Source organism: Juglans microcarpa x Juglans regia, chromosome 5D (assembly GCF_004785595.1).
Source record: "Juglans microcarpa x Juglans regia isolate MS1-56 chromosome 5D, Jm3101_v1.0, whole genome shotgun sequence".
In the NCBI taxonomy this organism is placed as follows: domain Eukaryota; kingdom Viridiplantae; phylum Streptophyta; class Magnoliopsida; order Fagales; family Juglandaceae; genus Juglans; species Juglans microcarpa x Juglans regia.
Window position 1 is genome coordinate 10962405 of NC_054602.1, and position 15659 is coordinate 10978063.

A 15659-nucleotide genomic window follows, 5' to 3' on the forward strand; every position below is an offset into this window, starting at 1 on the left:
ATGAAAAATAAAAAATAAAAAAGTGGAATTTAGTCTAGGGTCACGCCCAGCAATGATTGTTGGGTGGCACCCTAGCCCTTTTGTTATTAGGCAGTGCCTTTTGGCATCAAACGCATATAATTTCTCTGCCGCCTGCAGGCTGCAGGTGGCGGCTCATTGTGCCGACCAGTACAAATTGCACTTCTCTCTCTTTTTTTTTTTTTTTTTCTTTTTATTTCAAATATTTTTTAAACATGTTTAAATATTTTTAAAAAATAAAAATATACTAATAGTCACTTTTTTAATTATTAAGAAATAAAAATTAAAAATTAAATGCATGAGTGATTAAAAAGAGTGGCAAATTGAGGTGGTATAGTAGTATTATTCTATAATTTAATGTTTTTTAAAAGAAAAATTCTACTCATCAGATCTACATCACACATGATTTTTTATTTTTTATTTTTATTTTTTTCTTTTGCAAATATGTGATATAATGATGATGAGTAGAAGAACTCGACTAGTTTAGTATGAATAAAACCAAAAATAAAATAAAAACAAGTGTAGTGTTTGGGAGGACGAGTAACATAGCTCCAAGTTTTTCATACCGAGGCAGGGTGGTGAATGATTGTTTGAAAATTACAACGGGCCATCTCATTTCTGTGATCAGAAACAACTATAACAAGGAGCCTTTTATTAAAGAAAAAAAAAAAACAAAAGACTCTAAATTACTTCTGCAGTTGAAAACCAAGAAGGGAATGACGTCCGATGCAATTGAAAACCAACATGGCAACATGGCATGAACGTTCGTTTTGAATGTAAATTGAGCTTGGATTATCTCTTACCTAGATTATTCAGTTTTGAGTTCAAGATGGAACTCAATTTTTCGGACCATATTTCCAAAATTATTCAGAAAAGCTTTCAATTTCAATTAAAGCATCTTTTCAATATAAAAAAAAAAAAATGTTTCAAGCTATGTTTCAGACTATTCAAACTATCTTGAGACGTCTGTGCATCCCTTGCGTTTGATCCCACGTCCTCCTAACAAGAACTAGAAAATCACACTACACTCAGGTAGAGAGTTCCAAAAACTGTCTTTTCTCTTGTCCTTACTCCAACAAAAATGGAGAATAAGATGACGCGTTTTCAAATGCACAGAAGCTGAAAGCAATGAATAGAGGTATTTCATCTCCACGTAAATGCAAACACCCACTTACATGGCGCAATTACATCAGAATCCTCGTGCAGAAAAACCAATATCTCATTATAAGGCAGGCAGTATCCCAGTATTCTTCCTGTGTTGTGAAGACAGCAATCATGTCTGCTACTATAAACGGAATTTTGCTGTGATTTGACTGAATAGTCCCGGAACAAGGTCTTTTCACTTCATCTTATAATCTGAAAAGTATTCAGTTTGTTGAGTTTTGTGATGCACCATCACAGCTAACTCCCAGTTTCACGTGGTTGTGAACAGCCTTCCATAGCCTGAACAGAATCACGTGAGAATGCCATCAATGCCTGGAATACTATAGGAAGGCTTGTTTTCAAGTTCTTTAAAGTCATGGCCCTTGTAACATGAACTGCGTTAAGATATTTGGCCTCCTCAATGTTTTTTTGCTTCTTTAACGCTTCGGTTTTGGCACGCTTCAGGGATAGAGGATGCTTAGGGCTCAAATTGGAGACTGTATTTTCATCAGCAAAACTTCCCTCAAGTTTTTTCTCCAATTCGACTAGCAAATGCGACTCCTTTTGCACTCTTCTTTCAAGCTTTTCATATTTCTTCTGCAGGTTGTACTCCTCCACCTGTTGCAGGAGTACAGAGTGGATGGCAGACAAGAAGCTTTTAATGGCCTCTGAGGCTACCTACAATGGAACATCAAATAGAGTAACTTCCCCATGTGAAAAATCGGAGTAGATATTCTCTACATTACAAGGTTTTCTTTTTGCAAGTAAAATGAGAATAATTGCAGAAATTTATTAAAGGTGATATTTTCTAGCATCCCCACCAGATCATTTCAATAAAAGGGAATTGCAGCATCCAAGAATTCTTTCATGAGAATAATATAATCATTTATATTTTATATTTTTTGTGACAACCTCGCCAAGGTTCCACGGGGGTTGTCATTTACTTATCATCAAGGTAGGGCCCTTCAGACCCACCCTGGGGAATAAATCCCGGAAACACCACCCCACCCACCTGAACTGTCTATCGGGTAATCCACAAGAATTCTATTGAACCCAAGATCTCTGGTTACATCTCTTCCCAAGAAAACCCTTTGACCCTTAGATTGCACCCTCAAGAGTATTCATTTACATTATTTTTAAAAATAATGATATATTCTGATTTTAAAGCTAGGAGATTACTTGAATGACCTCATCTATCAAGACTGTGAGCTGTTTCTGGAACGCCTGGCATGGATCTCTTAGCCTCAATAGCTGAAGATTAGGCAATTATATTATCTATAAACTTACAAGACTGAAAGAAAGCAACTGTATACAATCACGAAATAGAACTAACCGCTCAAAATTCACTCCGATGTTAATGTGATTTTTCTGTAATATTTTCCCCAACCAAAAAAGAGATGACATTCTATCAGAATTAGACAAATGTCAAGATGCGACCCCCACACAGATATCCAGGCAAAGACTGATAGGTCCAATAAGGCGATAATGGGCTTCGCATTCACCTAACTAAGATTTTCAAATTAATCTCGATAGTTAAAACAAAAGGATGTCATCTTTGTTTTGAGCCATATAAATGTCTAGGTTTGACATTTTCATTTGATGTCAAGTTCATCAGTTAAATCACCCAGTGCAATTTAGGAGAGGTTTGTATTCGCAACCCATCTCAATTCATCTCACTACTATTCATTACTATTCATCAACTTTAACTCACAAATCTCACTACTATTCACAACTCATCTCAACTCATCTTCAAATCCTAACGACACCTTAATTTGCTAGATGGTTGACTCCAATAACTCTGACCAAACAGGCGAAAGACATAACTGTGTGTAGGTTTGCCATGTATTGAGAATATTTATATTAAGCACCCAGATCAAAGATCATCAGTAAACTTAGTAATATCCAAGGTAAGATCAGCAAAAGAACCTTATCAGGTAACTTGTCAAGGGCAACCTGCCAAACTTCGCAGAGGCTGTGGACTACAGATGAGTAACTACTGTGCTGATGGCCATCTGTGACGTGTTCAGTGAGTTGAATCCACCTGCAGAGGGTTCTTACATACTCTCTTTGAGACTTTATGAGTTTGCAGAAGCTGTTAAACCAGTAAGAGATTTCAGTTTCAAGCTGAGCAGTTGCCTGGCGATGGTAATCTGTATTGAAGTCTGTGATTGCGTTATCATGCAGATAATTCAACTGCTTGGAGATATCTATCTGAACCTGATGACATTCATACATTGTTTTCCACATTTGCATCAACCTACATAAGGATTCGAGCATCAGTGATAATATTGGGGGCAAAATCATGATCGCAATATGATTCTCTGGCCAGACGTAGAGGATACAATATATATATATATATATTCCAAAATCCCACCTACCCGTATTTAAGGCCTGTTGAATATCCCGTTACAAGGCAGGGGAATGTACAATAGCTAACATATTCTTGATCAATTCCAGTAGTTTTGGGTCGAAGGGTGCCATTATTCAAATTTTTAAAAGCTGGAGAGCATTCTTTCGCAAGTAATACAATTTTTTTTTTTTTTTTTTATAATTGCAAGTAATACAATTTCTTGTGTCCAATGGAAAGAAAGTTCTAAAACCGATACAGAACCATGTATGGTAATCAAAAGAGTGCTAATATTAGATATTGATGATGTCTACAACACTTACCCAGAAGTCAATGCTACCAGCTGAGGGTACAGCTCCTCATCTATAAGCTCCAATATAGATGAACAGATCCTACTAATTGATTGTTGCAGACGTACCATGTCAGCCTCCAAACTCTCAACACTCAATCGAGTTTTCTCAGTCTTGGTCCAGTCATGATTCTCATCCTCTTGTTTCTGTAGCATGAAGGACTTCCTTTGATGTTCCAATTTGGTAATTTCTTCCTCCTACACAATGCGATGATCAAATATTCATTAGCAACTACAAAGTAAGGAGAAGAAACAAAAAAAAAAACAAACAAACAAACAAAGAAAAGTATAAGGTTATAGCAATTCTTTATGCAAGACATATAACCAATCCTGGAATAAGTGCCGACTATTGGCTCAATAACTTTCCCAGAAGTGTATATATATATATATATAAAGAGTAAATCGAGGTCATCGATTGTCAATATCATCCCAGAGACACACCTACCAAGTAACTTATACCATGTGATATACATGAATGAGTGTGTGAACTACAATAATTTTCCAATATCCCAAGCATGCATTAGAACAGAAAGATGCAGCTGTAAGAAAAAACCCTGACAGTGTGACTGTGAACATAGGCCATATATCCTAATTTCTATAGATATAGCTTCTGTATGTTTCATGAGATTCAAATTACCTTCCAAAGAAAGGAGAGAATATTCGAAACAGGGATCATTTTCAAGGTGTTTCATGCCACAATGCCATAGAGAACTCTTAACTTTCACGGGAAGTTCATTGTACTTATCAAAAATAAAACATTCACAAGAAAAGGCACACCTAAAATCCTCATAGCACAATGTTTCCAGAAATTAGCAACATGGGGCTATGCCAATTAAAGTTATGAACTATTTAGGTATATGCACCAGATGCTGACAAAGAACACACATGCTTACTAGTTGAACTTAGTTGTCCAATGAGGATCTTACCTTCATTTCCTTGTAAAGTCTCTGTTCTGCAGCATGAAGTTTCTTAAGTGTGATGCAATGAGCTCCAGGCCTGCATGGTTCACTAGAGCCACAAAGCTCAACCGCCTCTTTGGTTACCTGAAGAGACTTGGAAGACCAACTCCAAGACAATGCACTAAAGACCTTCGCAGAGTTCTTCCCTGTAAATGATAGAACAACAATAAATTCCAACGTGAACGTGATAGCTAAAATAACCAGCGGGCAGATCACAAGCACAAGAATAAAGCCATACTTTGAGTAGAAATTAATTAAATCAAAATGGGATTTCCCTGAACAAACTATTCACAAATGATCATATTAGGCGCCAAGTGAATAGAGGGGAAATGAAGCTTAGATCTCAGAAACAAAAGAAATACAAACAATGGTCATGATCATCTGATTGATTTAGCATTACATAAAGAATAATGAAGAATCAATCCATGGTCCAGTTCTTCTATGTAATGATGGAGTAACAATAAATTCCAACAGAACTTGATAGCTAAAATCATCCGCGTGGAAAGGATCACAAGAATAAAGCCATACTTTGAGCAGAAGTCAATTAAACCAAAACAAGATTTCTCTGAACAAACTATTCATAAATGATCATATTAGGCGCCAAGTGAAGAGATGGGAGTTGAAGCTAAGATCTCAGAAACAAAAGAAATAGAAACAGCAGTCACAATCAAATAATTGATAAAGTATTGCGTAGAAAATAACAAGAAATCAATCCATGCTCCAGTGTTATACTTCTGAATACAAGAAAACAAGGATGAAAGAAAGACTAGGCAGACAATTTCAGAAACGAACTGTCACTCCAGTTGCTCAATAATGGGTTAGACATGAGATTCCACATGTTGAGTCAAAATATGGGAATTCACTTTTGAATCCATTATGTTTGAATCTCCACATTCACACTCTTGGGGCCATCGGACTAGGGGAATTTTCCTTGAATTACCCAAAGTGCACTTGCTGGAAACTTCTTACCGAGGGCCCATGCACCACCCCGGGATTAGTTGCGGATGCCCGGTTCCAATAAAAAAATATTTTTTAGTGAGTTTGACTTGTAACTGGTTTATTTCCCCATAAAAAATAGTTAGATTCGCAAATTTGTTTTTAGTTGGCATGAGATAAGTTTCACATATCGATAGCCTATAATGATGCTTGTTTGCCTGAATCATTTAGGCCTCGTTTGTTTCCACAGTTCATCTCAACGCATCTCATCTAATCATTACAACTTTTCCAAATTTCAACACAAAATATAATAAACAATTCAACTTTTTTAAATCCCAAAACAAAAATAATATTAAAAATATATATTCTAACAATACTTTATTCAACTTTCATCTCATCTCATCACAAAAAACAAACAAGGCTTTAAACTCAGAATAAGCTATAGTCCAATCACTGATATGGAATGAAAAATGCCTCCACAATGGTTGGAAGCTTGAACTGTTGCACAAATAGTAACAGAAGGCACAGAATCCTTAACAGAGATATCAATATGAGGAGGTTTCCATACAATCAGAATAATAATATTGGTGGTGATTGTACACAAAGATCATGACAAAATCATGAAAAAAGACAATGTTATCAAGTGAAACTTCCTCTTCAGAAGTATGTACCAAGTATGAAGGGAAAACATATAAAGAAGAAACCAGAAAACATCAGAAAAATGCTAGATTGTTGAAAGAAGATAGAATTTACTATCATTTTCTTTGAAGCCCTGCGACAGGAAGTTGTCTGTTCCATTAATGTCTACAACAACAGCTATTTCCTTTCCGGCAGCTGAAGCTTTAAGAAAATAATCGTCTAACTCCCCCACAATAGCCTCCAAGGTCTTCTTGCTCCTCCTTACCACCATGGCGATATCTGCAGTGTCCTTAGTGCAGCAGCTCATTGTTGATGAATTATCATCAACCAGTTCTACAGGCTGTGGCTTATCAAGAAGTGGATTCATAATAATCTTCAAATCAGCTTCCTCTTTCTGATCTTCTTCGTCAAATTCTGTCTTAGTCTCAGCCCACTTTTCATCCCCAACTAGTTTCACCACTTCACTCTTCTTGAGATGATGCTGTTGTGAAGAAGACCCAAAAGGGTCCCAATAGGAACATGAGCCCTGGGTTGTAAGAGGTGGTGGACTGGATGGAGTAGAACTATCATCCTCTTCAATCTCTATGCTTTCTTTTTGGAGAAATTTTCCCTTCAAATTATTTTCTTCATTCTTTCTTAAATAAGGAGGCGGAGGAGGGGAAGGAGGCAATGGCGGAGGTGGTGAGGGAGGCAATGTCAGGCCGTAGGAGGTATTTTCGAGCTCCAGTGACTCTGACTCTGTGAATTGCCGAAGGGTCACTCCAGTATTCTTCAATGCTCTCAAGTAAGCCACTAGGGCATCCGCAAATTCTCCCCTATACCTAACCAACTGTTTCATTAGCTTCTTCCTCTCCTTGCAAATCTGCACCCTCTCATCCGTATCAATCCTTGACGCAACACAGCCCATTTTGCTCGATGTGTGCGACAGCAAAGTAGAGTTTATGCTATCTAGTTCAACTGAAAATATAACACAAAGAATAAAGACAAATGCAGGTTAATTTTCTCTGCTTCTATACACACAAATGATACTGACTATGAAAGGGTACACAAAATAAAAATTCTCAGCGCCCCTAAACTTTTCAAGCTGTTTCCGGCTCAAATGACCATCACATTGTACAAAGACAATCTAAAACCCTCCACGTCTAAACTCTGGAGTTCTAGCCATGCATGCACTTAATCTTTTCACCGTTTCAGAAAAAAAAAAAAAAATTACCCAAACAAGATAGGTAAATAAATTATCTAGTTCCAAGATTTTCATAATCCAGTGGATCTCGAGTTTTATAAGTTGAATTGGTCTTCAAAATCCTACAGTCTCTGTTCTCACAATATATGCCTAGCAAATTCTGGTAATTCAGCGAACTCGAATAAGGCAAAAAGGTAAGCAAAAAAGAATAGCCATTTTCAAATATTCAAAGTCGAAAATGCCACATACCCACAAAGCTGCCAGAAAATAATCACCAAAATGGGTGGCGCTAGCGTCGCTGATTTCCCAAGTATACTCGGCCAAAACTGATCCTCGCCCCGAAGTATGAAAACCCCACCACACCAAATCCCGAATTAGCAACTCTTACTACTGGCCCATCAAAGGCTCAAAAGAACAGGACATAAGGAACTGTAAACAAAATCTCGCAGTTCCAAAATCTCCAAGGCTCATAAGGCAACAAAATCAGCAATTAAAAATGGCAATTTTAGAAGAAGAGAAATTATTTCTTCTTCTAAAATTCAACAATTTTCTTTCTTTCTTCTTCTGATACCTTTACTTGTCGTGAAAAAATACAAAATGACAGGAAAACAATGGTTCTGACATGGAAACTGTGAGAAACAGAGACCAATATTTATCTCAGCAAAGCACAGAAAACAGACTACTACCGGTAGTACTAATATCGTTGGGTTGCGTTTGAAAACGACGACCCGAAAAGGAGGAATCCTCTCCACGTAGAAAAGCCTTCCAAAGAAGCCCCCACCCTCTTCATGCTTTTAGAAAACATCAAGGAGAGAGAGAGAGAGCTCGAGACCCGATGAGAGCAGAGAAGCATCCAAAGCAGAGAAGGTGCATTTAGCACCGAAGTTATTACTCTACTTTCCAGCCAGTTGAAGCTTTTGGACAAAAGACCGGACCGGAGACGAGAAGACTTGGGTACTTCGGACTTCTTACCGTTTTTTTTTTTTTACTCGGAAAAAGCTTTTTTGCCGCTATATTTGACCGCTCTAGTGGTCAAATTTTTATTTATTTAATAATTAAGAAAATAATTTTAAATATATTAATATTTTTTTTATTTTTTAAATATATTTAAATATATTAAAAAATATGAATAGAAAAAAAAATTATAAAAATAATTAGCAATAATAACGAGCAGTGTTACTCAAGCAATAGACTAGCACTACTCTTTTTTCTTTAAGTAATGATAACTATGTTTAAAAAAATTATTTATAAAAAATTAATTATTTAATATGCTAAAAATTTAAATTTTAAAAAATAATAATAAAATAAATTTTATAAATAAAAGTATAAATAACACGTAGCATTATTCAATAATATTTCGCTTTTTTATAATAAATAAATTAAATAAGATAGTTTTTCAAAACTTAAAAAATCAAATTATTAAGTTGATTAAAAAAAATATTGTGCAGATGGATCCCAACAAATCTGTGGACCGCCGCCTCGCGCCTGGCAGGCTGGCAAGTGGCAACAGGTGATGCGCCTAGGTATTTTTTTTTTTTATAATTTAATAAATTGTTTTTTTAACTTTGAAAAACTAATTTATATTTTAAAATATTTTATTATTTTTAGCCACATGGCTACATCAGATTTTCATTAGAAAACCTAAAAAGACATTTGACAGAGATTTTAAATTCAATAAAAATTTAAAATTCAAAATGATATAATTGAAAACATAATTATTAAAAATATATTCAACAGTCTAATAATTTTTCAATATTATCTTGCAAATATAATATATATATATATATTATGCCCTGATTTTATTTTGCAAATTTTCTAATAACAACTTTGAAAAGGATTTTCTTCACGGCTAAGGTAAAACTATCTTCTAGAAAAAAAAAAAAAAAAAAAACAAAAGTAGATCTAGGCTATAGCAGTCTTATTCCTCACGTTATTAAAATTTGAAATGATGTATCTCTAAACACATTTGATAGCTTTTTCTCTTTTGGTTTGGTATGGCTACTTCCTAAAAGCTTTAAAAGAAAAAAAGAAAATAATAATATTATCTTCCAAAAGTAACTTTAACCAACTTCTGATAGTGTCCCAAAGGAAGATATTGATCTTGAGAACTATTCATTTTCTTTTTTTTTTTCTTTTTTTTTTCTACAAAATAAAAATATTACAGTTATTTTTTAATATGATATGCGTGTAACTTTTTTTAAAAAAAAAATTACGTTATATTTTAAATACGAGGTATTTTATAAAAAGAAATATATATATTTTCATCAATTATTATTTACTATTTTATACTCCACACCTTATGAAAATATATATATATATAGGTGTAAGATGGGAAAGTGAATAGTAATTCATGCATAGAATTTCTTTCTATAAAATAACTTATAAAAATAACATAGTTGTACATAAATATTCTTGATTTAAAACTTGATTATTTAAAAAATTATAAAAATAATTTTAAATGTATCATTATTCTAAAATATATATATATAAGCAATATTATCTTTCTGTTATTTAATGTGAATGTTATATATAAAGCAAACTTTCACGAAAACAATTACTTAAAAGAAATGTCTCTTATCATATTTTATAGGCTTTATTTTTGTTTATTTTAATAAACTCTGGCTGCTTTCTAAAAGCAAAAAAAATAAAGAGCACTTTTCTGACTAATAATCTGCTTTCGACTGTTGGCTATTATCCTCGTTGCTTCTGTCCCCTTTTTTTTTTTTTTTTTTTTTATTATTATAGAAAAAATGATACTCTTTCCGCTAGTAAAGTATCACTAACTGGGAGCTATCGCTAGTTTTTTTTTAATGATTAAATAAATATTTTTTAATAATATTATAAATTTTTTTAAATAAAAAATTTAAAATATTAAAAAATATATAAAAAAAAAAAAAAAAAAAGTAAAAAATGAACACACAAAATGAACTAGCGGGCCCGCTCCCAACTGTGGCCGTAGAACCACCCTTTTTTCAATCACAATCATTCTACAATTACAGTTCATTTTGTATTTTTTTTAAATAACTCTTCCCTATTTATTTATTATCTCTATATATATCAATTAATGTATTATAATTTCAGATAATTTGGTATATCAATTATTTAAATAAGAGATTATTTAAGGTACAACATATTATTAACAAATATGAATGAAATAAGGAAGTCCTAGATGAAGATATATATATATATATATATATTCTTATTTTTAAATGAAAAACAACTGAATTAAAGAGATTTAAATATCATTTCCCACGTCTTTTTAAACATGTCCAGAGACAGAGAAAAGAAAGACAACATTATGATATTATCAAAGGATTCGTAAGAAATCATAATTTTGTTTTATCGACAATCTCATTATATTATGCTGGCGTTGAACATGAAAAAGAGTAAAAAATAAATGAAAATTGTTTAAGTTGTGCAGTAAGAAATGAAGACAATTGGTATACTATATTTTTATATTGCACGGTTGGCATTCATCTCAACTTATTTTATCTTATTATTACAATTTTATCAAATTCTCATATAAATATAATAAATAATTTAACTTTTTTAAATCCCAAAACAACTTTCTCAAATTCCTACACAAAATAAAATACATAATTCAACTTTTATTCTATTATTCATAAATCATCTCAACTCATCTATGAATCCAAACCACTCTTGTCTTGCTACTCACCTATACCACACCTACCACATGCATTATTAATAAGATTATCTTACATATATTTATTTTTATGTACTCTTTATATATTCTATTAATGTGATTAGTCAAAACAGTTATTTTATATTAAAAAAAAGTGATGTAACCAATCACATTAATAGAGTGGACAAAGAGTATAAAAAAGTTACTGCATATAAAATTTTTATATTAATAATCCTAGCATTGTTTTTTTTTTTTAATAATAATACTATTCTTTGATTTAAAATATATATATTTAATTTACTTGATGGCTTTGAAATTAAAAATAATAATATTTTATTAAAATATTGTGTAAAAACTATGAAATAATTGTATCGTATGTTTGTATCATTTCCCTTATAAAATGAGGCTTTCTAAAATTAAAAGAAGCAAATTGAGAAGTGAATTTCACAGTTAGCTAACACCTTAGCTTTATTATTTTAATATATATTTAAATTCGCTCTCTCTCTCTCTCTCTCTCTCCATATATATATTATGGGAAATTGACTTCCTTTATTCATCATAAAAAAGTTATATTCATAATTGGGTATAGAAAAGTTTTCAGATCCCAAACCAATTATTACATTTAGAGTTTCACCAGTACATGATATAGTCTTAACTATTGTTGTATATATTTACAGACAAACTGTATTTGAAATAACACTGCCTAAAACAGAAACTCATACCTCACCCTTCATAAGAGGAGAGGAAATCTCTACAGACAAAATCGTCCAAAAGATGATCTTTTTTTTTTTTAACTAAACATAAGGAAACAACAATGAAAGTAGAAATATGACGTGAAAATGAAAAATTACAGTTTATATCTACTTCAGTAGACTTTGAAATTAGCCATAAAAGTTAGATCTGAACGATCTGATTCGATGATCCGCCACTATCTTCCCAACGATCGGCTTAGGAAGTATCTTGTACTGCTTGTATCTCACAAGAAGTGTCGAGAAATTATAAATTTATCTTTTTAACCTTAAAAGAAACAAAATAAATTAAGAAAATAAGATAAATAAGAGAAAGGAAGAGAGTAAGAGAGGAGATGGGAGGGAAGGAGAAAGGAGCCCCCTCCTCCTCCACGATTTGGAGGATTTATTAGAGAGAATTTGAGAGAGAGTGTCGGCATTAGTGTTTCTGAACCCAATTAACCAATATATATATATATATATATATATATATATATATATATATAAACATATATTTTGGAAGGTAAAAAGTAAATAAATGATCATAATCTCCAAAACTAGTGCATAAAAAAAGTATTTTATGTTACGTTTGGATGTTGAAGTGAGTTGAGTTGAGATGATAAAATATTGTTAAAATATTATTTTTTAATATTATTATTATTTTAAAATTTGAAAAAGTTAAATTATTTATTATATTTTGTGTTAAAATTTGAAAAAGTTGTAATGATTAATTAAAATGAGTTGAGAGTAGTTATGGATCCAAACGAATGCATGGTGGCTTAAGCACTTATTATCTCACATCCTCATCCTCATGACTCTTTAGCAACGTGAAACTACCTAATGCGACCTACCTAAAATTTGCTGCTTTTAAGTGTTGAAGTGAGTTGAATTGAGTTGAATTAAAATAATAAAATATTATTTTTTAATATTATTATTATTTTAAAATTGAAAAAAGTTAAATTATTTATTTTATTTTATATTAAAATTTAAAAAATTATAATGATAAATTAAAATAAATTAAAATAGATTGACGAACCAACGAAACCTAATGTTCATTTCACCAACTCAAAACAAGGATATAAATCTTCTAAGTTTATGTTCCAACTTCACCCAAAAAAGAAGAAAAAAAAAAAAAAGTAGTTTCATCTCTGAGACAGCTTACCTCACATCCTTTTTTTCCTCTGTCATATCCTAAAATCATGATGTGACAACTGGTACCAAAATCAAGAACCTTGGATTGATTCCTTGACGCGGTTTAATAGTGGGTAAGTACTATTGAAAGACAAGTCATGAGCATATACATTATAGTGGTTACGTAGATAGATACTTGTGCCCAACAGTGAAGTTCAGCTCCGAAACCATTGCTTGTGCCTAAATATCATTCTTTTTGTAGACACGGTTTGTGATAATTCGATCTGGATGGCGAGAACAAAACCATCCATGTGCATAATCATGTTAAATGTTACTAAATGCTAAGATAAATATAAAAGAATGAGACGTTATTTAAATAATAAGATGAGATAAGATAAAATAATTTTAGATGAGTTGAATAAAATATTAATAAAATATTATTTTTTAATATTATTATTATTTTGAGATTCAAAAAAATTAAATTATTTATTATATTTTACATGAAGATTTAAAAAAATTATAATGATGAAATGAGTTGAGATTACTTATCAATCCAAACGAGGCCTAAGTCTACTTCTGCTTATTAGTTAAATTTTTTGAACAAGTGATAATTTTATATAATATCGTAGCAGAGATCTTAAATTTGAATTATTACATTTTATTGAATAATTACAATTAGCGATTCAACACTACCAACACACACGTTGAAGAAGTTATTGTCAAACCAAATACACACGTTATAAATCAACAACAACAACGCAACACAAATTAGCTAGAGAGTCAAATCAAAATTAAGAAGATGGATTAAGATAATTTTTATTTTTACAGGGCACCCATGTTCTTAAGGCCAAGAACGACCCCAACCCCAATAACATGACCAACAGTTCCACATGCAAGGGTGAAACCAGCTGGGTCACCCGTCTGCAGCCCCGAGTCCCTTACTTCAAGCTTTAGTCCTGCCGTGGCCTTCCTGTTTGCCGATGGTGCCAACCCAAACCTTCCTGCAAATAGCATCAGGCTTGTTGATGCCACAATTATCTGCCCCACAAATTAATACACATTTTCAGTCATCTCCTCTCCTAAACATAAAAAATTTAAAAAATTTTAAAAAAAAAATTATTAAGGAAAATGATAGGGATCCCGGAGCTCCTGCTCCAATTTTTTTTAATAGTTTTTTTTTTTAATTAGTGATAAAGAAAGTATTGTTTAATAATATTGTAAATTTTTTCTTTTTTTAAAAATATTTAAAAGTGTTAAAAATTATGTAAAAAAAAAAAAGAAAAAAAAAACCTAAATTTTTTTCACATCATTTTTTTAACACTTTTATATATTTTAAAAAAATATAATATTATTAAATAATACTTTCTTAATCACTAAATAAAAATAAAAAAAAATGGAGCGGGAGCTCTCCCTAGCATCGCCCAAATATTAAAGTTATCTTAGAGCAAATTACAATACTTCCCACACCCTCACCAAATTAGTGGGTGAGCCAATGAAATCACATCGAGCACCCAAAGCTCCCTTTCCCTTACGTCTCATTGGTTGAATTGCTACCTGAAAACATTAGCTTTTGTGTGTTGGAGAGAGAATAGCTGTACTCCATTTCTCTACATTTACACGTAGAAATGCATGGGCAAAGGGGACACTGAGCAGGCTTCGGACATGAGGAGATACTGGAATTTTGGGTCTTAGCCCACTGTACTGTGGGAGAATGACGGTCGTTACCATTTTCCGATCCGAGCTAATTAAATTGATCTAACAATGTGCAATACGTAGCTTTCTCTCCACTTTGATAGTTATTTTATTATATTTCCTTTGTTCGAAAGTATTATTATAAACTGATCTATCGAATAATGTTGGGGGACAACCACATGTGCAATTTGTGGCTTCAGAATGCGAGGCTTGGATACTCTTTACATACTTGTTGCTTATGTGGCATCATGCCATTGGGTTTATCCAAGTTGGATAAGGTTTTTGAGTGACTTGGAAGACATAAAAAAAGGTTGATAGAAATGGTTTTGTTTTGATCTGGAAATCATGTTCTATACGTGAAATTCCACTTTGCTTTGTATATAAAAAGTATTAGGTCTAAAAATATATATTTTTTTAAAACAGGGTATAAATTTATATCTCTAGAAGTGTTCAAGTTTTTAAATATAATTAATTAATGTTAATTTATAAATACGTATATATTAATGATTAATCAGAATCTCAGATCATGTTAAGTATGCGCTACTCAATAACACGGAAGTTAAAGATTTATGTGTGAAACTGAAACTTTAAACACGATTTAAGTCATGTTTCTAAGCAATACTATACAACCTCCTAACCTCTACGCATCACATTTTTTTAAGTTTTTAAGTTTTTATTTTTTTTTAAGTTTATTCTTTTTAAACTAATTCAATTCTCATATTCATTATTCATATATTAAATCTTTGATAAAAGAAAAAAAAATAAAAATTAAAAAAAGTATAGTGTGTGGAAATTATGTGAATAGTAAGAGATTGTGTATATTTTTTCATAAGAAAAAGCCTTTTTTTATTGTGTGTGGGAGAGAGAGAATTGACCAAAATCTTGAATTCT

The 15659-nt window shown here is 32.1% G+C and overlaps 2 protein-coding genes across 2 annotated transcripts; both read right to left on the reverse strand.

Annotated features, from left to right (window-relative positions):
* Positions 1 to 901: 901 nt before the first annotated feature.
* On the reverse strand, positions 902 to 8526 carry LOC121264682 (protein ALTERED PHOSPHATE STARVATION RESPONSE 1). Its single transcript, XM_041167972.1, has 6 exons — positions 7824 to 8526; positions 6506 to 7348; positions 4784 to 4962; positions 3832 to 4055; positions 3088 to 3418; positions 902 to 1839 (listed from the first exon to the last, which is right to left on the reverse strand). Exons 2-6 carry the CDS (start codon positions 7296 to 7298, stop codon positions 1420 to 1422), a joined length of 1947 nt encoding a protein of 648 aa, XP_041023906.1. The 5' UTR covers positions 7299 to 7348; positions 7824 to 8526; the 3' UTR covers positions 902 to 1419.
* A 5251-nt stretch (positions 8527 to 13777) lies between these two features.
* Positions 13778 to 14896, reverse strand: LOC121266222 (photosystem I reaction center subunit psaK, chloroplastic-like). Its single transcript, XM_041169992.1, has 3 exons — positions 14728 to 14896; positions 14550 to 14631; positions 13778 to 14114 (listed from the first exon to the last, which is right to left on the reverse strand). The coding sequence occupies exons 1-3, from the start codon at positions 14802 to 14804 to the stop codon at positions 13899 to 13901; spliced, it is 375 nt and encodes a 124-aa protein (XP_041025926.1). The 5' UTR covers positions 14805 to 14896; the 3' UTR covers positions 13778 to 13898.
* Positions 14897 to 15659: the final 763 nt, after the last annotated feature.

Bases quoted from the DNA above. Each gene is read 5' to 3' on its own strand.
- LOC121266222 (XM_041169992.1), bottom strand. From the start codon at position 14,804: ATGGTAACGACCGTCATTCTCCCACAGTACAGTGGGCTAAGACCCAAA. The intron at 14,632-14,727 runs GCTCAGTGTCCC...CTAATGTTTTCA, and splicing joins TCTCCTCATGTCCGAAGCCT to GGTAGCAATTCAACCAATGA. The intron at 14,115-14,549 runs GTGAGGGTGTGG...TTTGTGGGGCAG, and splicing joins TTGGCTCACCCACTAATTTG to ATAATTGTGGCATCAACAAG.
- LOC121264682 (XM_041167972.1), bottom strand. From the start codon at position 7,298: ATGGGCTGTGTTGCGTCAAGGATTGATACGGATGAGAGGGTGCAGATT. The intron at 4,963-6,505 runs GTAAATTCTATC...TATCATTTACAG, and splicing joins GGGCTTCAAAGAAAATGATA to GGAAGAACTCTGCGAAGGTC. The intron at 4,056-4,783 runs GTAAGATCCTCA...CGCATTGTGTAG, and splicing joins GACTTTACAAGGAAATGAAG to GAGGAAGAAATTACCAAATT.